Raw genomic sequence first — 22,333 nt, forward strand, 5'->3', positions numbered from 1 at the left:
TGCATCATAGGGATCAGTGCTGGAGTTTCAATGTTTTGCAATTTATATAAATGTTACGATGAAGGCATCCAAGTCTGGTTGCTAAATTTGCTCATGACACATAAATGTGTAGTGGATTAAAGACCATGTGGAGGCTATAGAGAGACAGGTTAAATGAGGAAGCAAAGATCCAACCAATCAAGTATATTGTTAGAAAACATGAAGTTTCTGATTTTGGCAGGGAAAACATGAAGTTTCTGATTTTGGCAGGGAAAATAATAAGGTATATTATCCAATTAATGACAAATTGTAGCACTCTGAAATGCAGGAAGATCTGGGTATTTTAGCCAGACTTTGTAAATGATGAGCAGGAAGGTAAATTAATATTTAGGATAGATAATAGAATATTGTATTTCACTGTGAGAGAATGCTATTCTTTGATTATATAAAGCATTGGTGACAGCACATCTGGAATACTCATTAGACTTCCAGTATCTGCCGATTTTTAAAATTCATGCATTCTATCTACATTGTTAATTTACAGTGTCCTTAATTAAGAGTTTTGATGCTTTGGAAACAGTTCAGGGAAACCTACTGGATTAATACCCAGACTGAGCCGGCTGCCCTACAAGTAAGGACTAGACAAACTAGGCAAGCCCATAGCCAGTGGCCATTTAACAGACGTATAGAACAATACAGCACAGAAACAGGCCCTTCTGCCTGCTGACCATTATAGTTATCTATGCCCATCAAACTGGTCTGCATTAATTTCATCTATCTATTCCTAGCATATTCAGGTACCTGTCCAGATGCCTGTGATGACGGAACTGTTCCTGCCTCCAGCACCTCCTCTAGTTACCCCATTGCAGATGCTAACTACTGGTGAAAAATTACACAGTAGCTCCTCTTTAAAGCTCTTCCCTCTCACTTTAAACCTGTGGTTTTAGATGATCCTACAATTTGAAAAATGACCCTGATTATCTACCCTATCGATGCCTCTCATATTATAAATAAATTTATAGTGTCACTCCACAGTCTACTCCACGCCAGGAAAATCAAACAGACTCAGCCTATCCAAAGAGATTCTGCAGATGCTAGAAATCTTGAGCAACGTATGCTGGAGGAACTCAGCAAGTTAGGCAGCATCTATTCAGGGGAGTAAATAGTAGATATCTTGAGCCAAGACCCTTCATCAGGAATATTCAGTCTCTGTTTATAATGCAGCACTCTTGTGAATCTCTTTTGCACCATTTCTAGCTGAATCACATTCTTCCAGTAGCATGGTGACCAAAGCTGTACATGATATTCAAAGTGTTGCCTAAACAAGTTTAGCTGTGCTTCCTGGTATTTTCTGGGTTCTTTTGTTTTGGGTCCAACAAATGGTTTTGTTCCTTTATTCAGCTTCCTAAGATTTCTACTCCAGCCTGTGCAGTCATACATATTTGCATTTTAATCCAGGGCTGAATAATATCAGAGGCAGAGACTGCATGATAGATCATCATAAATTAGAGCCTTCATAAAATTATTAACAGAGCATTAACATCTTGCATTGAACACAAAACAGCATTCTGCAAACAAAAAAAAAAACAACTTTGGAATAATAAAAGTTAGTGAGAAAATAAATGCATATAAATTTTTTTAACTGATACCTGGAATGAACTATGTTCTGATAAAGATTCAGCTGCATCTGGCTCTGGTGAATTGTGCAGGATAAATTAATCAGATTTGCATAGAGAGTAGCAAATGATAATAATCAAGTCAGATAATTAAAAGGAATGAATTAAACACCTGCAGATCTAAGGGTAAATCTGTCTCATGTTTCACTTCTAGTGGTTTCTCATTACATATGGTGATTGTATTAGTAAAATACCTTATTATATTAAAAAATGCATTTATGTAACATTTGCAATGGCCTCAGAACTATGATGAAAGTCTTAAAATAGAAAATTTAGCAGTCAATTTGCATATATTAAGGTCCCATAAATATCAATACAACATGATTTACTGAATAACAACATGATAATGGCCTGTACACTCATTCTTTGAGGAATAAGAAATATCCAATATACAGCAAATCTTTCTACTCTTTGTTTGATATAAGTCCGCAAAAGAGGGCAGAAATGCTTCAGTACAATACCTCATCTGAAAAATCACATTTCTAATGGTGTAGGACTCCCTTATTGCACAGGAGTACATCCAGGTTTATGTGCTGTAGTCTCTGGTGTTGGACTTGAATCTAATTTAGATATTTAAACATATAAAGCTTAACATACTTTGTAAATGATTATTTGTCCTGATAAAAGCTTCTTATTTGTCTGCTTAAATATTCTATATGCTGTTTATTATTTAAGAGACTAGTACAATGATTAATTAGAAAATAACATGGAAACATTCATTGTATTTCTGTTTATTCCAGATCGCTTCACACAGTACAGTTCTAAAAAACTTAGGCAAGCGTGGAATAAGTAAGTCTTTTTGTCGATGATAGTTCTTTACGATGATAGTTTTATATGTGTATATCTATGTCTATATTCATCTATGGAAACAATTTCCTATTGCATTCCTTTTTAAGTTCAAGTTAGCACAATGGGTATAGAGTATATCTGTATAATTGTGAATTAAAACTAAGCTCCTCTATTATGTACATACTGTTTCAGTTTAGCAGAACAACTTTAATAAGTGTAAATGGCAATTTCTGCAGCAGCCTGAAACTTTAAGCATATACATTTAAATTCAGGTATTCTTATTTATACAATCACACATTGGTTTCAGAGATAATACAGGAATACTTGTCAGTGACACTCCATTTCTTGTACAGTGTTAAAGCATATAACTTTTTTTCTAATTGCAGTATGGTTCACGTTTTCATTTTGCTTCATTAAACAGATTTGCAAAAAAATTTATATTGATGACTGAGTAACTGACAACGTATTTATTAATGTAGGAACAAAGTCTCTGATATGGTTGGAAGAGAAGGGCAACTTTTGATGTATAACCAAATTTTTGTAGTAGCACTGGATTTAAATTGGACTTGCATCTTGCCTTTTGAACTAATTAGTTTGAATTCTAGTATTCTTTATGATATGCCATTTGGATTTATATCAATTGGCAAAACTTTTTCTTAGAAGTGTAACATAGCTTTATCTGAAGAAAGGACATGGTCTGGGTGTGCTATGTAACAATCTGGAGGAAGGTCGTTTAACCCATTGTGCAAAAAGGACATAACACAACATGCTTGTATTTTTCTTCTGTGAAATTAAAGAATAAGTCTCTCAAAGAAGAGCTTTACTCTTTACTCTTGCAGAAGAGGATTAATAATTTATAAGTTAATGTTAATTTTTAAAAAATCAATGTTTGCAAGAAAAATTAAAATGTATATTTCCCAAAGGAAGAAATATTGTTTATGCTTCAAAAAAATCACTCTGTGTGTGTGTGTATGTGTCTGTGTGTGTGTGTGTATGTATGTATGTATGTATTTGTCTCTGCAACTTAGAGACAAAGAGACAACTCAGAAACCACCTGATGACATCTGCTCCTGGCTGAAGGCTACGGTTACCTCATAAGGTATCTGGAGGATGCACCCTAACAGGTGTATGTAACAAGTAATCTCTGGTTTTTAACCAGTGGCTTACTGGATGGCAACCGAGGAAAGTCGGTGACGCTGGAGAGACAGCTGACCTCCAGGAAAGACTGGCGTGGGCTCACAAGGCTAGCAACCTTATGGGCAGCACTCGCAAGAGGGAACCACTCAAGTTACGATCGAACACGAAGAGCAATAACCCCCAGAGTCTTCCAAGGGGGGGGGGAGGATAAGAGACTCAACAGGGCGGTCATACCGGCAAAAGCCAGGACAGGAAACATGACAATGAGGAAGCTAAAGCAAACAACACTGACTGGAGAGGAATTCACGGTAAGGTGTCATTGCGGGAAAGTCTGCAAAAGCATCAGGGGGCTCAAGATGCAGCAGAGCAGGTCTAGATGTGGATCAATGGTGACCTAAGTGCAGTGCACGGACTTGTTATCTGGTGAGATGAAGGAGAATGTCGGCCAGGAAGCACCCCGCAGAGCTGAAGATCTCTCCGCACTTGAGTCGCCTCAGCACCAAACGACACACCAAGTGAGTTTGCTCTCAGCTACCCCAATCCATTCGTCAAGGAGAGACAGGATCAAATGGCCTAGATTGGCAGACAAAGTCGCCTGGATGCAGTTCAATGGTGATCCAGACGGCATCCTGGAAGTTGCCTTACCAGGCCCAGTACACAGAAAGATTGACTCACTCACAGCCATAGCATACAATCCAGCTAAGGAACGATTTGGCCCACTGGAGCAGAGAAGTCAGCCCGAGTTTCTGCGGCAACTGAATAGGAGGGAAAGGGAGGCTCGTCGCTTGAGAGGCGAATTAAAGACGCTGAACAAGAGGTTTAAAACCAGCTCACCGGCCGAAAAAGGTATCAAAGACTTAACCAGCATGTTGTGGGAACAGCTGTGCAAACTCCGGAGGGCGGAACATCTTCGACAGCAAAGAAGGAAGAAAGAGAAAAGGTGAGAGATCCATTCAGCTTCACCAGCACTCTTCTCGGCCAAGAAAAATCCAGTATACTATCCAGCTCAAAGCCAGAGGTAGAGGAGTTCCTGTGCGGGGCACACAGCAACCCACAGAGGGGCAGGGACTAGGAACCAATCGGGCTGTGTGTAGACCGGGAAAACCATCAATTGAGCTGAATGTGAAGGAGCCAACATGGCAGGAAATCCAGGACATCATCCGGAAAGCGAAAGCATCAACTGCCCCGGGCCCAAGTGGCATACCTTATAAGGTGTATAAGAAGGCTGTGCTTTCTGTGCTTGCAAGAAGGCTGACTTCTTACATGATGCAGAACTGCTATATCAACACATCGATCCAGAAAGGCAGCATTCCAGGCTTTTTGGGGTGTCTGAAACACACCTCAGTGATTAGTCATTTGATCTGTGAGGCAAAGCAGAAAAAAGGTGACCTAACAGTTGTCTGGTTAGACCTCGCGAACGCCTACGGGTCTGTTCCACATGACCTCATCCTAGAAGGACTTGACCACTACTACATCCCAGTGGCTATTCGAGACATGATCACCAGCTACCTAGGGCGATTCAAACTCAGATTTACATCAGCCCATTTCACTGGTTGGCCGGACCTCCAGAAGGGGATTCCAACAGGGTGCACCATCTCCCCCACCCTATTTATTATGGGAATGAACCTCCTAATATCAGCAGCGGACGTAACCCGCAATCCACTGCTGGAGTCAGGCATTATCCAGTTGGCTCTACGAGGGTTCATGGATGACATCACTATAACAACTGTGTCACATGTTCAAGCAAGATGGGTATTGGAAACCCTGGACAATGTAGCCACTTGGGCGAGGATGTCCTTCAAGGCCAAGAAGTTCAGGTGTATAGTGATCAGAAAGGGCAAAGTAACTAGCAAATTTAACCTCCAAGTTCAGGGTGAGGTCATCCCTTCCATCGAAGATAACCCCATAAAATTCTCGGGGAAGTGGTTTAATGCGTCACTGACAGATGGGACCAATGTCACCAATGCTGTGAAGCAGACAGAAGAATGGCTGAAGAAGATCAACAAATCTGGACTTGAAGTAAATTCAAGACCTGGCTGTACCAATATGGCCTTCTGCCCAGGCTTCTCTGGCTCTTCACACTTTACGAGTTCCCCATGACTGCCATAGAGGGCATCGAGAGGAAAACCAACCAGCACCGGCAGAGATGGTTAGGAGTTCCCCCAAGCTCCTCTTCAGTGGGCCTCTATATTCGATCCGGGCAGCTGCAGCTTCCCCTGTCATCTGTTGTGGAGGAATTCAAGGTGGCTGAATGCAGAGCCTTATTAAGCTTGAGAGATTCCAATGAGGACCTGGTAAAGCAGGCAGGCGCTACAACCAGATCTAGGTGCAAATGGGCAGCCAACGCAGCAGTAGAGCAGGCAGAGTGTTCTCTGAAGCTGTGAGATATCATCGGCAACCCCTGTGTCGGGCAGCAAGGCCTCGGCTCAGTTCACTTCCAGCAGTGGGGAAACGCAAGCATAAGGAGCAGTGAGACATGGTACAGGCAGAAGAACGGATCCGTGAGAAAGAGAAGTGGATGTCAAAGGCAGAAGAACAAGTGTCCCAGGGTACCTGGACAAAATGAGATCTGCCCAAGCACAAGATCTCATGGGCAGAGTTATGGAGACTGGAGCCCTTCTGTATTCCCTTCCCCTTGCAATCCGTGTATGACACCCTTCCTTCGCCGTTACATCTGTACACATGGGGGATGACAGAGGACCCGAACTGTAAGCTCTGTGCTCAGAAGGGGACTCTGGTTCGTATACTGTCCAGGTGTAAAACAGCTCTAATTCAAGGACGGTGCCATGATAAGGTGCTGCTGACTCTTGCGGACACAAGGGAGCGAGAGAGATGCAAGAAGAGGACGGCTGGCACAGGTCTGAGGAAGACCATCACCTTCATTAAAGAAGGAGCCAAGCCTTTCGTAACCAAACAACCAAAGCCAAATCTGCTGCTAACGGCCAGTTCCTGGGAGATGAGGGTCGATGTGGGAAGGAGGCTGCAGTTCCCAGAGGTGATGCAAACAACCCTCCACCCGGACATTGTATTGTGGTCAACTGAAGACTGGAAAATAATTCTGGTTGAGCAGACGGTGTTGTGGGAGGAGGGATGGGAAGAGGCCCATGAGAGAAAGGCCTTGAAGTACCAGCCCTTAGTGCAGGAGTGGAAAGTCAAGGGATGGCAGGCATAGTTGTTCCCTGTGGAGATCGGCTGCAGAGGTTTCCCAGCCAAATCAGCATGGTGGTTGTTATCAGCTCTGGGTCTGGACGGAAGGAGCAAAAAACATGCAACTCGTAGGATGAGGGAAGAGGCAAAGTGAGCCTCTTGTTGGATTTGGAGTAGGCGAGAGGAGGAAAGCTGGAAGCCAGGAGCAGGTGGGCAGTGATTTGGCCACCACTGCCGGCTCACCAACCAACGTGGTTAAGGGTCAAAACACTCTGTGAAGGTTAGGAACCGCCATATGACATCTGCTTCTGGCTGAAGGCTACGGTTACCTCATAAGGTATCTGGAGTATGCACCCTAACAGGTACCCGTAACAAGTAACTGGTTCGAGTCACTGCCCTCGGAGGGGGTGCTGGGTTCCGATGCTGTCTGAGGTATTATTGAAATTCTGAGAATTATGGATTGGACTGTGGTTATAATTAGCTGTAGTTCATATTGGCCTCTTTCAGTTTCTTTTGTCTTCTCGCCCATTATTACTTGTTGCGGATTGGCGGGCTGTGATGCACTATCAATAAGTCCAAAAGACTGGAAGGCTTTTACTAGCAGTAAAACGGAGCACGTCCATGCTGGATGACTGTGGGAGGAGCAGTGACACAATCACCTTTATACAGGGGTCTGTGGGAGGAGCCACAGGAGCAGTCAGCAGAGGGGCATGTCCAGACAGGTATATATATAACCATATAACAATCACAGCACAGAAACAGACCATCTTGGCCCTCCTAGTCCGTTCCGAACTCTTAATCTCACCTAGTCCCACCTACCCGCACTCAGCCCATAACCCTCCACTCCTTTCCTGTCCATATACCTATCCAATTTTACCTTAAATGGCACAACAGAACTGGCCTCTACTACTTCTACAGGAAGCTCATTCCACACAGCTATCACTCTTTGAGTAAAGAAATACCCCCTCGTGTTTCCCTTAAACTTCTGCCCCCTAACTCTCAAATACATGGTTTACCATAGTATGATCTGTTAGTTTTTGTGTGAGGGAGTGGTTGGGGATGTTTGGAGGTTTTCGAGTTTTTGTTTCTTTTTCTTTTCATGTGGTGGGGGATTGATGCCTTTCTTTTAACTGCTTCTGTGTTTTTTTTTTGCATTCTATGGCTATCTGGAGAAGACAGATTTCAGAGTTGAATTTTGCATACTTTGATAATAAAATTGACCTTTCAACTTTGAACCTTTAAATGCTAGAATTTTTTTAGAAAATTTAATATTGCACAATGCAGATGCTAGTAAATCTTCTACTAGCAAAAGGTAAATCTTTTCATTAAGTTAAACACGCATTAATTAGAGTTTCTTTAGCATTTCTTAGAAGGTGTGCAGCTCTTAGATGTCTAATTTCTTTAGAATTTAAGACATACATTACTACAATTCTCATGTTTGATAAGAACCACTCACACCTTTGTTAATTCACATATCCACTTCAGAAGTTTGAAAATAATTAGATTTATCATTTGAGCTCATTCTTTTCCTTGTGTATGCTTATCTTTGTGATTGTATCTTAAGATATGACATATTGTATGCAATATTTAACTCTTTCAACGCAACAAACTATTTGACGTTCTCCACCATTTTTTGGTTACAGGAAAGCACAGCATGTTTAGTGCATGACTGTGGAATGGATTTAAATGGCAGCAGATGATGGTAATGTGGAAGGAGTAATTCTAGGTGTTTTACATACAAAGATTCAGTAGTTTATAGGAATGAGCTAACAAGCAGTTTTATTTTCTCAGGCAATTGATTGATTTGAGTACATGCTTCTGGTTGTTTTAATTATAGTTCTCCACAGCTGGCCAGTTCTATCTGAATCATTGTAATTCATATTCTTTTGATATTTCTCCTTTATCTGAAGGACTTTTGATAGAACTGCATTACTATAAAGGCATCGGCAGGCAATTTGTTGAGCACCTTTTAAGCCATTCAGAGTCAGGTCTGTTATCACTGACATATGTCATAAAATTTGTTGTTTTGCAGCAGTGGTACAGTACAATATATTAATACATTATTTTAGGTTATAATAAGAAGCGTAAAATAAATATATAGTGCAAAAGAAGAGAGCAAAATTGTGAGGTAGTGTTCAAGGTTTCATGGATCTGATGGGGAAGGGGAAGAATCTGTTTCCAAAATGTTGGATGTTATTCACATTTCTGTACCTCCTCCCTGATGGTAGTAATGAGAAGAGAGCATGTCCTACATGGTGAGGGTTCTTAATGAGTGAAGATGCCTTCTTGAGACATCGCATTTTGAAAATGTCCTCAATGGTGAGGAGGCTAGTACCAGGCTAGTGGGCAAGCTAGACCTGGGGCCAAAAGCGGTCTGACGAACACCTTTTAAAGCCTCTGCTTACGTCCTTGGCTTCCTGTCCTCTTTGAAATGAGTGTTAACATTGCATTTGCCTTTGTTGCGAATCCTGATATGTTGTACTGCCTGATATTCATGTGCAATAGTGTGGGCAGCCTCCAAGTTTGAGCCAACAGGTAGCACGTATATTTTATCTCGTTGATCTGCCAGGCTATCACCGTCTGCTTTAAGCACAGCCGGTTACTGCCTAGACCTTTGGCAATGCTGCAGTCATGCAACTGTCCACTCTAGGCATCCTATAGTTCACAAACAAGCTCAAAAGGATCAAAAGTATGACTGTAACAAGTACTCCTATTGTGCTCAACAGGGAGCAAGCCACAATATGATCCACAAAGGTCCTTTACTATCCACAGGGCTCAGGCTGGTATTCACTGGAATGATCACATACACAGCAAAACAGGACATTGTAGTCAGCCTCACCAGTACCGTGACTGTAAAGTGTTCATTCCACAGCTGCACTGTAGTAACACGTGCAACTTAACCAATCCGTGTTTCCCAGTGGCATCACATCCACAAGTTCAAGAGCAGCAGATGGTGAAAGTGCCAGTACCTCCACCTTAATTTGAACATGTTGTCCTCTTGTGATCACTATGCTCCCTGGCTAACATCATCAAGGCCCACATTGGTTTAGGGAACATGGTCTCTGCCACCATTTGCATCTGTACTCTTGGAGCAGGGTAGGAAATGAAGGCTTCCCAGCCTTGTCTGCATCTGCACACAAATGAGGAAATCTTCATACCCTACTTTTGGCACAGACTCTGGAAGCTGGACCCTTCCATTTGAAGGGAACTCTTCCTGTGATCAGAGAAAGACAAAGTAAATATCCCACCAAATAACTGAACCCTGGCCCATTCCCTGTTTAATTCTTGCCTCGGAGCATAGAGAGGAACAACCAATGGGCAACTGGAGGGCAAGCCCAGAGTGTTTGGAACTGTGCATGCTTATGCTGGAGGAAGGAGGACTGTGCTGGCAAGATTGTGGGAAATGTAATGTCAGAGCATGGACAGCTCTGGGAAGGAGATTGATGGTAAAGGCTACAAGACCTTGCACCTGCAAAAAAAAACATCTAAACAGTCCTTGTATTGCCACCAGCTTTGCATTCGGTGGATTTTGTTTGTGACTTCCTGCTTTAATTTATTTCCCTTCCTGTGATGACAGTGAGATAAAAAATGACCTTCTGCCTTGCCCTTTCTGTACCCCATCTCAGTAATTGTTTAGGTGGGTAGCACAGTATCATCCTGGGACACGCTCAGACTTAACTCTCCTTAATTAAAGCAGCAGATGAAGGATGGAACAAAAGCAAATAGATCCAAAATAAAGGTAAATGCTTCACTGACACAACCAAATTAGACAGCCTTGCCTGAAGCAGTAACTATACAGACTGAAATTTGTGGAGATCGCAATCAACTCAGCCACAGGAAATACTCCACCCAGCTACTTCAAGGCTGGCTACACACCTCAGTTACATGGAGCCTGTCATCACATGGCCACCTACTCCATGTACACCAGTCTGCTGAATGGTCAGCCTGTGATCCAGAGTGTTTGCTAATCCCTATTTCCTTTATTCTTGTTCTTCGTTTCAGCTAATACTTTCAATTATCTTCCTTTTAATAGGTGTATCTATCTCCCCACTGATTCTGTGCCCCACACAATTTTCTTTGTATACTGTCTAAAAGTAACAACTGTATGGTCCTTTTTATGGGATAAAACTGCACCAAGTCCACCTACAAAATAGGCTTTGAGCAAAGCTTTTTGGCAAAAAAAATCTTTCGGAAGAATTCATTTAGTGTTCTATTATATCAGCATTTCCAAGAGAGCAATTAATTCTAGTCCTTAAGTAGCAGATTGGCCACTACCAATCTCTGTCTTAAAATTCACCCTTCTATTTATATTGAGAGTAACTGCGATAAGCCAGCAATTGTTGCTTCGTTATCTATACTTGTGCAGTGAGATACATGGGATAATTAAAAGATCTAGGCAAAGTTATGCAGATCCAGTAATGGAGCTTAATGTTTAATGTTTTTGCATCTGTCATAACCAGATTGTTGAATGACTGGATGTTTCAAAGTAATTTTCTGTTTTCATTCTGTTTGTCATCTCTTCTGGTAACAAATATGTTCTAATATTCATATATTCCTCATGGGTAAGTGTATTTTAAAGAAATTCTTTAATGCCCAGTATCTTACCTTACCCGCACAACTTGCTGTTATGAAAGGTTACTGATCTTGAGTTGAGTGCTTTTTTGCTTTTTTTTAATTGTAAAATAAGTTCAAGTTTTGAAACTGATTGAAAGAAAAACATGGGAGCCTGGGATAACTTGCAGGATAAACTTGAACACCTCTATCTAGGAATAACACAGGAGCCCAGGTTAACTGGCGTAAACTTAGTTTCTCTTTAACGAGGTGTGCACACATGACGTGGTACCTAAAACTTTTGCATAGTCCTGTATTTATCAACGTGGAGCAGAGAGAGAGTTTGTAAATCTGGCGGGAGCAAAGGGTGTTGGGAATGGTGAGGGTGGAGTGCCATGGGATGGGTGTGGGACAGGTGGCAGAGAAGGAGTACCAAGGTGGAACGTAACGCAGGTGCAGAAACACCTAGCCCTGAGGCACCAGGCATTTGATTCCAAAACAATTGGTTTATTGATCATTTCAGAGTATCTCTTTGTTGCTTTCCGCTCCTTCCCCTCTCTCTTGCCCTTTTCCCAACCATAATTCCCCTTTCCTTGCTCCTTTCCCACTCTCTTTCTTTTTCAGTCTTTTTATTATTATTATTAATATCAACAAAATAAAATTGATACATAGATAATGGGATTTCAAACATACGCATTTCAACTGAACATGAAAGAATACATAAGCAATAGTTACAGTATAAATGAGTATTCCCAAATCATGGACGATACAAGTAACAAATAAACAAGACAAACCTAGGTATATCATAATATATATTTAAAAAACAGAAAAAAGAAAAAGAAAAAAAAAATTATGCAAAAAAAACTAATCTAATAATCCAATAACTAATAAGGAAAAAAAAAACGAAAAAAGAAAAAAGAGAAAAAGAAAAAATTGAAAAAAAAGGGCTGTTTGTAATATCTCACAAAAATACAAAATCATCAGTGTTGTCAACTCTGATCCTCTCAACATATATAAAATCGAAACTGGAAAAACAAATAGGCTTGGAACAGGGTCATATTACATCATATGAAAATATTGAATAAATGGTCTCCATATCTTTTCAAATTTAATAGAAGTATCAAATACAACACTTCTAATTTTTTCTAAATTTAGACATAACATAGTTTGAGAAAACCAATGAAATACGGTAGGGGGATTAATTTCTTTCCAATTCAACAAAATAGATCTTCTAGCCATTAATGCAATCATTCGACAAGCAGAAGAGGATAAATGGAGTGAGTCCATCATTGGTAAACCAAAGATTGCAGTAATAGGATGAGGTTGTAAATCAATGTTCAATACCGTAGAAATAATATCGAAAATGTCTTTCCAGTACTTCTTCAAAAGCGGACACGACCAGAACATATGAGTTAAAGACGCTATCTCAGAATGACATCTGTCACAAATAGGATTTATATAGGAATAAAATTGAGCCAATTTATCCTTGGACATATGAGCCCTATGCACAACCTTAAACTGTATTAATGAATGTTTAGCACATATAGATGATGTATTAACTAATTGAAGAATTTTATCCCAATTCTCAATAGGGATAGTAAGGTTAAGTTCCCTTTCACAATCATTTTTAATTTTATAGAAGGGCTCTGAACGTATATTCATAATTATATTGTAAAGTTTTGATAATAGCCCTTTCTGAGAAGGATTTAGTTCAAACAAATTCTCCAAAATACCTGAAGACACAAAATTTGGAAAAGTAGGGAGTACAGTATTTAAGAAATTCCTAATCTGTAAATATCTAAAAAAATGAAATCTAGGCAAATTATATTTATTAGATAATTGTTCAAAAGACATAAAACAATTATCCAAAAATAAATCGGAAAATCGTGGTAATCCTTTAGTCTTCCAAGCTGAATAAGCTTGGTCTATAATAGAAGGATAAAAAAAGCAATTGGATACAATAGGAATATTTAAAACAAACTGAGTCAACCCAAAAAATTTCCGAAATTGAAAACATATATGTAAAGTATGTTTAACTATTGGATTGTCAATTCGTTTCTGCAATTTAGAAAGAGCAAAGGGAAGAGAAGACCCTAAAATAGAACCCAATGAAAATCCTTGTACAGATTTAATTTCCAGGTTCACCCAATGAGGGCTAAAAGATAAATCCCAACCCTTTAACCAACATATCAAATATCGGATATTGACTGCCCAATAATAAAATCTAAAATTAGGCAATGCCAATCCACCTTCCTTCCTTGCCTTCTGTAAATATTTTTTACCTAATCTAGGATTTTTATTCTGCCATATATATGAGGAAATTTTTGAATCAACATTAGCAAAAAAAGATTTCGGAATAAAAATTGGTACCGCTTGAAATATATATAAAAACTTGGGTAAAATAACCATCTTAATAGTATTAATCCAACCTAACAGAGATAAAGATACTGGTGACCATTTAGTAAACAAACATTTAATCTGATCGATTAGGGGTAAAAAATTAACCTTAAATAAGTCCTTATAGTTTTTTGTCATTTTAATCCCTAAGTAAATAAAAGAGTCCTTAACTAATTTAAAAGGTAAATTTCCATAAATTGGAACCTGACTATTTAAAGGAAACAGTTCACTCTTATTAAGATTTAATTTATACCCGGAAAAGTTACTAAATTGAGCCAACAATGATATAACTACAGGAATGGATTTCTCAGGATCAGAAATAAATAATAATAAATCATCTGCATATAATGATAGCTTATGTATATCTGTCCCACGAATATTGCCAAAAATATTCTGTGATTCTCTGATAGCAATTGCCAAGGGTTCTAAAGCAATATCAAATAAAAATGGAGTAAGAGGACAACCTTGTCTAGTACCCCGAAATAAACGAAAAAAGGGAGATCTTTGATTGTTGGTAAGCACCGAGGCTACTGGAGTATGGTATATCAGTTTAATCCAGGAAATGAATGTCGGACTAAAATTAAACTTCTCAAGCACAGTAAATAAGTATGGCCATTCAACTCTATCAAATGCTTTCTCCGCATCTAGTGAAATGACACATTCTGAAGTGCTATGTGAAAGAGTATAAACAATACTCAATAATCTCCTAACATTGAAAAAAAAATAGTGATTTTTAATAAAACCAGTTTGATCTTCCGAAATAATTTGGGGTTATACCTTCTCCAGCCTGTATGCCAGTAATTTGGAAAAGATCTTTGAATCTACATTCAATAAAGATATTGGTCTATAGGATGCACAGTCAGTAGGGTCTTTATCTTTCTTCAATATTAAAGAAATTGAAACTCTATAAAAAGATTGTGGCAGATTCCCCAATCTAATTGCTTCTTCAAAAACCCTGCATAACCAAGGAGAAAGAGTAGCGGAAAAACATTTAAAAAATTCTACTGTATACCCACCTGGACCTGGTGCTTTCCCAGAATTCATAGAGGAAATAACCCCTTTAATTTCTGCATCTGTAATAGGTGTTTCTAATATTGAAAGATCATATGATGATAATTTTGGAAAATTCAATTTCCCAAGAAAATCACACAAGGTATTATAATCATGAGGGAATTCAGAATGATACAGGGAGGTATAAAAATCTTGAAATGATTTGTTTATCTCATCATGGTTAACTGTCAGATCCCCATTCTGCTGAGGAATCTTAGTAATTTGACGTTTAACCAAAGCATTCTTCAATTGACTAGCTAACAGTTTACCCGATTTATCATTATGTATATAAAAATCAGATCTGGTTTTCATTAATTGATTTTCAATCAAAGATGTAAGTAATAAACTATGTTCCATTTGAAGTACAACCCTTTGTTTGTAAAGCTCCTTACTAGGAATAGTCGAATATTTCTTGTCAATCTCTTTAATTTTATCAACCAATAAAAGAGTTTCCTTCTTAATGCGTTTTCTCAGACCAACAGAGTAGGAGATAATCTGTCCACGTATATATGCTTTAAAAATGTCCCAAAGTGTTCCACAAGAAATATCATCTGTGGAATTAGTTGAAAAGAAGAAATTGATCTGTTCCTTCATAAATTTAATAAAATCTGGATCTTGCAGTAAGGTAGAATCAAATCGCCATTGTCTCGCACTAGAAGCTGTATCCGTAAAGTTAATAGAAAGTTTTAATGGAGCATGGTCAGAGATGGCTATAATATCATAATTACAACCAATTACCGATGGAATAAAACAAGAGTCAATAAAAAAATAATTATTGTGTAGGAATGATAAACATGAGAGAAAAATGAAAACTCTTTGTCCTTAGAATGCCGAAATCTCCATATATCAAAAATTCCATTATCAGTCAAAAAAGAGTTAATATAAGTGGCTGACTTATTAGGTAAAGTCTGAGTAGATGTAGATTTGTCCAACAAAGATTTAAACAACAATTAAAGTCGCAACCCATTATTAACCTGTATTCATTTAGATTAGGTAGAGAAGTAAATAAGGACTTAAAAAATTGGGATAATCCACATTTGGAGCATACACATTAACCATAGCAACCTTTTTGTTAAAAAGTAAGCCAGTAATTAACAAAAATCTACCATTCGGATCCAAAAAGATATCGTGTTGGACAAATGCAATAGAGGAGTCAATAAAAATTGAAACTCCCTTTACTTTAGCATTTGAATTCGAGTGGTACTGTTGACCCCTTCATAACCTAAAAAAGCAATAATTGTCCTCTTTCCTCACATGAGTTTCCTGTACAAAAATAATATGTGCATTAAGTCTTTGGAATACTTTGAAAATCTTTTTCTGTTTAATCAGATGGTTTAAGCCATTAGTATTCCAAAATTAACGGTCTGAGCCATATTTCTGAAATCAACCCTTTGGTGTATAAAGGGTTAACCAAATCATGAACTCATGCACCCGGAAGAGGAACAAAAATAAGGGGCGGACCCGGAAGTGACGACATCGCGAACATTTTAGCGGTTTAAAATCAGCCCAAATGAAGAAACTAACAGAAACTGGTGTAAAGAACATAAGATTTGAAAAAAGACCCCCCACTCCCCACTCAAGAGGAGAAAAGATCTCCCCAGCCAGGAAAAGGCTGGGAAAAAGAAATGAAACTAAATCTACCCCCATATCAGCAGAAGGCAACTCCGTATATAAAGGATAAAAAAGATCCACCCAAACTCTGAAGAAATAATAATCACTATACTAAAACCAAACTTCTTAATATAATTGGTAGTAAAAAAAAACAAAACGCATATAATCACTAGTAACTTATAAATCGGGTCAAAACCCAAACAAACCAAAAAAAAATTTAAACTGTGATAAGAGATGCATTATAGGAAGAAGACGAGAGAAAAAAAATGGTGAAATCAAAAAAAAGCCAAACATATTTCAGAGGAGAAACCACCATCTTAGTAAAATAAAATTCACCTTTGAAGGATTAATAATAATGACCAAAGCTAAAGTACAGTAATTGAAGTAAGTAAAATAAAAAGATTAGTGCATCAAAAAAAACTTTAACTAGAGTATAACATATAGAGTAAACTACACCAATAGCCAGAAACAAAATCTGGTTTTGGAAACAAAAACCATCTTGCAACGAACAAAATCACTCATTTATTAGAGATGAGAATCCGTAGCAGTAGGGAAGTTCTCATTCAGAAAGCTTCTTGCTTCAGATGTAGAAAGGAAAACACGCCATGTGGCATTGGGAGGCGAGATTCTGAGCTTCACAGGGTATAAGAGCGCAGGTTTTAGATTTTTCTCATAACATTCGGACATCAGAGGTTTAAAAAGAAGCCTTACCTTCATTACTTCTGGACTAAAATCTTCCACTAATCGAAAATTGAATTCTTGAAATTTGACCATCCCTACACGCTGAGCCACACGAATAAGTTGCTCTTTAACATGAACATAGTGAAATCGGACAATTACAACCGATGGTTTAGCTGAAGCACTTGGTGATCAATGCATAATTCTGTGAGCGCGATCAAGTAACGGAGGACTGTCTGGGAATACAGAAGGGAACTCATCCTTTAAAAGTTGAGCAAAGTACTTCGAGGGGTCCCCTTGTTTAATACCTTCCGAGAGACCAAGTATGCGTAAGTTCTGTCTTCTGGACCGATTCACAAAGTCGATACTCTTGGCTTTAAGTGTTTCCACCTGTTTAATCATCAAAAGTAATTTCTGCTCCAGTTTTTCAATTATCAAGTCTCGCTTCCGAGTGTCCTCTTGCAAAGTTGCGATTAGAACTTGCTGCTGGTTAACTGCTGAATCCGTCTTATCCATATAATCTTGAAAAGCCTTTATATCTTGTTTGAAAATTTGTCGTTGTTCTTCAAATTTTTCATTTAAAACCTCCAATAACATTTCATAAGTCAATTCAGTGTGCTTAGGATCGATCTTTTTCTTCTTCCCATTCCCGTTAGGGTCTTTCCCAGGTTCTCGCCCTTTAGATCTAAGAGCCATTTCTGTATTAATTTCTTCAAAATTCACAATAAACTCTTAAAGATAAGTCCAAAACAGTAGCAAGAATCTTTTGGTGTAGGTAAGAGTAAGTTAAATAAGGGTGATCATAAACTTAAAAAAGTAAAGGTTATGGAGCGAATCTGAAACAGTGCTCACTCCATGAGCGTCTCCTGCTGACTCCCCTTTCCCACTCTCAGTCCACAATAGAGACCCATATCAGAATCCATTCTATCATCACTTATGTACAGTATGTCAGGGAAATTGTTTTATATTGCAGCAGTAGTACAGTGCAATACAGAAAATCACTATATAATACAACTACAATGTAGACATGCACAGCATAGTAAATTTACAATTTTCCTGTTTAGGCCTAAAGTGGATTTTTTACTCTTGTGGGGTAATGTCGTTCCTGGCAAGGGATTCACTGTGTTTTGCTGAAAAGGCTTGTGGCTGCGAAACAATCGGCGGCCTCCTCCATTGCGGTTGTAGGAGTTGACCCTGCAACTGCCGGAAGTGGTTCTGACAGCTCCGAACGCCTTTCTTCTCCGGCAATTGACTTTGCTCTCCTCAATTCATTGATGTGTCATCTCCAGATGACATCAGGCATAATCTCCACCGTGTAGGAGAATGGTCCAGTTCTGTTCTTAATCTTTTCAAGTACCTTTTGATCACCTCAGTAGTCCATCACCAGGACTGCTTGTCCAGGAGTGAAACATCAAGTTTCATTGTTTGATGAACCCTCAATTTGTCTCAGCTGTGTGACCTGCATAATCCTTCTGAGATTGGGTTTGAGGAGATTCAAGCATGAGTGCAAGGGATGATCCAGGAAAGGCATAGCTGGTGAAATTGGCAAGCTTCTGATTCATTGTTAGTGTTCTGTTAACATTGCTCACAGTGCATTTTTTAACCTCTGGACAAACCTTTCTGCCAGGCCGTCCATAGATGGGTGGTTACTGTGCAGATGTAATATGTCTCATTCCATTCATTTTCAGGAATGACACAACAAACTGTAATCCATTGTCATGGACTAAGTGTTCTGGAACATCAGACCTTGAGAAGAGGCTTTTCAACACATCATCAGTGTGTGTGGATGCTGTGGAGGCTATTGGCCACACTTCTGGCCACTTTTCAACTGCATCCACTACTACAAGAAATTTGTTCCCATGAAAGGTTTGGTAAAATCCAGAGGAATCATCTGCAAGGGCAATGCAGGCCATTCCCAGAGATGCTCTTAACATCTTCTGGATGTGTTGGTATCCCACACAATGCACAGCAAACTGCTCGATCTGCTGATTTATCCCAGACTACCAGACAAAGCTTCAAGCCAATACTTTCATTTTGACCATGCCTAGAAGACCAACATGTAGCTCCTCTAACAGTTTAGCTCTCAGCTTGGATGGAACAACAAAAGGAAATCCCTTTCAGGGGCAGGTTCTTCTGGGCACTGGTACAAATGGGGGAACTAGAATTTCTGCTGCACATTCCAGCCATTTTGTTTTACGATGTAGACTTGAGACAGTGTGGGGTCTTTTCTGATTTCCTTTTGGATCATCTCTGCTGTAATAGGGAGACTTTTGATTTGTATTAGGCAGAATATATCAAGAGGCGTGTCCTCGTTTTGCAAGTTTTTCAGTTATTCCCTTTTCCAAGGGTAAATGGGGAAAATCCATCAGCATTTCCATGATTTGTCATCTTAGTTCGATCTTGTAATCGTGTCCTCCAAGCTACAGAGCATGTAAATATTGACTGTATCTCCAATCAAATTGTAGTTGTCCAAGCTAATCATGACTTCAATCATGATGGCCCTCCTGCTTTAACCACATAAAAGCCCAATGTGGCCTGTTGGCCATTGTATTTCACTGTTATGAATGCAATTGCGAAGAAAGCATGGCTACGTTTCTGCTTCCTTAGGAGTTTACAAAGATTCTACATGGCATCTAAAATTTTGGCAAACTTCTCTAGATATGTGGTGGAGAGTACATCAACTGGCTGCATCACAACCCAATATGAAAACACCAACGTTGTTGAATGGAAATCATACAAAAAATCATGGATACAAAAGCCCAGCCCATCATGGGTAAAACCCTCCCCACCATTGAGCACACCTATGTGGAGCATTGTTGCAGGAAAACAGCATCCAGTATCCGGGACCACTCCCACCCAGGTCCTTCTGCCTCAGGACTCGCGCCACCGGGTTCAGGAACATTGTTATCCCTAAACCATCAGGATCTTGAACCAAAAGGGATAACTTCTCTTGATTTTGGTTGTCCTAAAATGTTCTCACAAGCAATGGACTCACTTTCAAGGGCTGTTCATCTCATGTTCTTTATATTTATTGCTTATTTATTCATTATTATTACTATTGTTGTATTTTTGTTTACCAGCTCAAGCTGGCCAAACCCAAGGTACAGGCATAGCCAAGCAGACTCATTTCTCAATTGCTACAACTATTCTAGTGGTGTTTAGTATTGTGGCTTTCTGGGGATTTACATAAATATTGCTGTGTAGGCCTAATTGTTAATGCTCTTATTTAGTAACTTTGGGATGATACCAGTTGTAGATGTTACTATTGGGACAATGTATACCCTTTTCATGTTTCATAGTCTTTCAATTTCCTCTTTTAATTCAGCATATTTCTGGTGTTTTTCACTTATTGAAACAGCAGGATCTCCCAGTAGCCACCCTTTTTAATTCCACTTGCCATTCCCATTCTGACACATCAATCCATGGCCTCCTCTACTGTCACAATGAGCCATGAGCCATGTGAGCTGTGAGCAATGAGCCATGCTCAGGTTGGAGGAGCAACACCTTATACTCCATCTGGGTAGCCTCCCACCTGATGGCATGAACATCGATTTCTTGAACCCCTCTCCTCCACCATTCCTCATCCCCTTTTTCCTCTCTCAGCTTATCTCCTTGCATATCCATTGCCTCTGTCTGGTACCCCTCCCCCTTTACTTTCTTTCATGGCCTTATGTCCTTTACTATTAGAGTTTCCCTTCTCCAGCCCTATATCTCTTTCACCATCAACTTCCCAGTTCAGTCGTCCCCCTCCTAGTTTCACCTGTCACCTTGTGATTCTCCCTCCCCTCCCCCCACCTTTTAACTCTGACTCCTCATCTTTTTTTTCCCCAGTTCTTCTGAAGGTTCCCAGCCTGAAACGTAGACTGTACTCTTTTCCATAGATGCTGCCTGGCCTGCTGAGTTCCTCCAGCATCTTGTGTGTGCTGCTTGGATTTCTAGCATCTGCAGATTTTCATATGTTTGAGATACCTATTAACTGTTGTTCTTGTCTGTCTACCCTGTATTACAGTATTATATCCAGATGGTTATTTTGGATTGTCCTATCTGTAATCACTGATCAGTCATAATATAATTTGTGGCATTCTGACTTTAATACTGGATCAGCCTTATATTTATAGTAAGATGTGATTTCTTTTTTGACTTTGTATATTATTATTATTAGTTCATTTTTTTCTTATTTGCACAGTTTATCGTCTTTTACACACTGGCTATATGCCCAGTTGATATGGTCTTTCATTTATTCTATTGTGGTTATCGGATTTATTGCATATGCCTGCAAGGAAATGAATCTTAGGATTGTGTATGGTGAAATATATGTAATACATTTACTTTGAATATTAAACATTGAAATATTAATATTAGTGTAGTCACAATGAAAGTCGATTCCATTTTAATGCAGAGAGGTGTCCAAAAAGAGTAATCTTTACTTTGAATTTTCATTTTCTTTTATCCAGGATAGCTTTATAACAATTAGCATAAGTGCTAATAAATAATCTGATAAAATATGGCTGAGAAGCTATCTACAAGGAGAAATACAAGGAATAGTAATAAATAGAATATATTAGTTATGATAAATTCTGGGGCAAATTAATTTCATGTTTAATGTGATGTGGAATTCATCATCACGTGGGTATTTAGTATTAAATGCAAAGTGGAGTTCCTCAAGCATACACAAAATTGTACTAATTTCTGCTGTGCTATTTTTCTAACTGCAGTCTGTATCCTAATTAATAGTTGTGAGATGCCCCAAAATGAGTGGAATCCTACCACAAACATGCTGCTTTTGACTTGAATCATTCTCTTGCTCGGAATAAGTACATTGTTCCGACTGATTTCAGCAGAATTGGAGAAGTGGAAAGCAGTGAAAGGAGGAGTTACATTTAATTTCGATAGTGTACCTTTCATAATTCACGGAACAACACTCAGAAAGTTTAAACAGTGATCTCTGACTTGTAACCCAGCTATTCAGAATGGAATAAAAGATGGATGGTCTGCCTGTCAGTGTGTTCTTTTCTGAAACTCTAGGGGAATTATAATTCCCGAAAATAGTTTAGCCTTTCTCAGGAATTTTCAAACCTTGAAGGCCTGAGACAAAGGCGTTAAATCATCTGAGACCGAGAACTAAGATTCATTTCATTTATGTAGACAGAATCAAAGCAGATAAATTGAACCTTGAAGTAGCTTTTGATATAATGCACAGACTTCAGTTTTGGCTTTTAAGTTGTTCACCATTAAACTTGAATGCGTAATGCAGGAGTGTTCAAATCAGGATATATTTGAAGTGAGACACCACCATTCTTGTTATGCCACATGCTTTG

The 22,333-nt window shown here is 39.0% G+C and overlaps 1 protein-coding gene across 4 annotated transcripts in view; it reads left to right on the forward strand.

The window, feature by feature from the left end:
• cdk14 (cyclin dependent kinase 14) overlaps positions 1–22,333 on the forward strand; it is a 599,160-nt gene that overhangs the window by 401,043 nt on the left and 175,784 nt on the right. For all 4 annotated transcript variants that reach the window (XM_059972264.1, XM_059972266.1, XM_059972267.1 and 1 more), the window contains one exon: positions 2,396–2,444. In XM_059972264.1, the coding sequence (XP_059828247.1) occupies positions 2,396–2,444 (49 nt within the window). The remainder of the gene's footprint in view (positions 1–2,395; positions 2,445–22,333) is intronic.

This window comes from Hypanus sabinus, chromosome 6 (assembly GCF_030144855.1).
Source record: "Hypanus sabinus isolate sHypSab1 chromosome 6, sHypSab1.hap1, whole genome shotgun sequence".
NCBI classification, from domain to species: domain Eukaryota; kingdom Metazoa; phylum Chordata; class Chondrichthyes; order Myliobatiformes; family Dasyatidae; genus Hypanus; species Hypanus sabinus.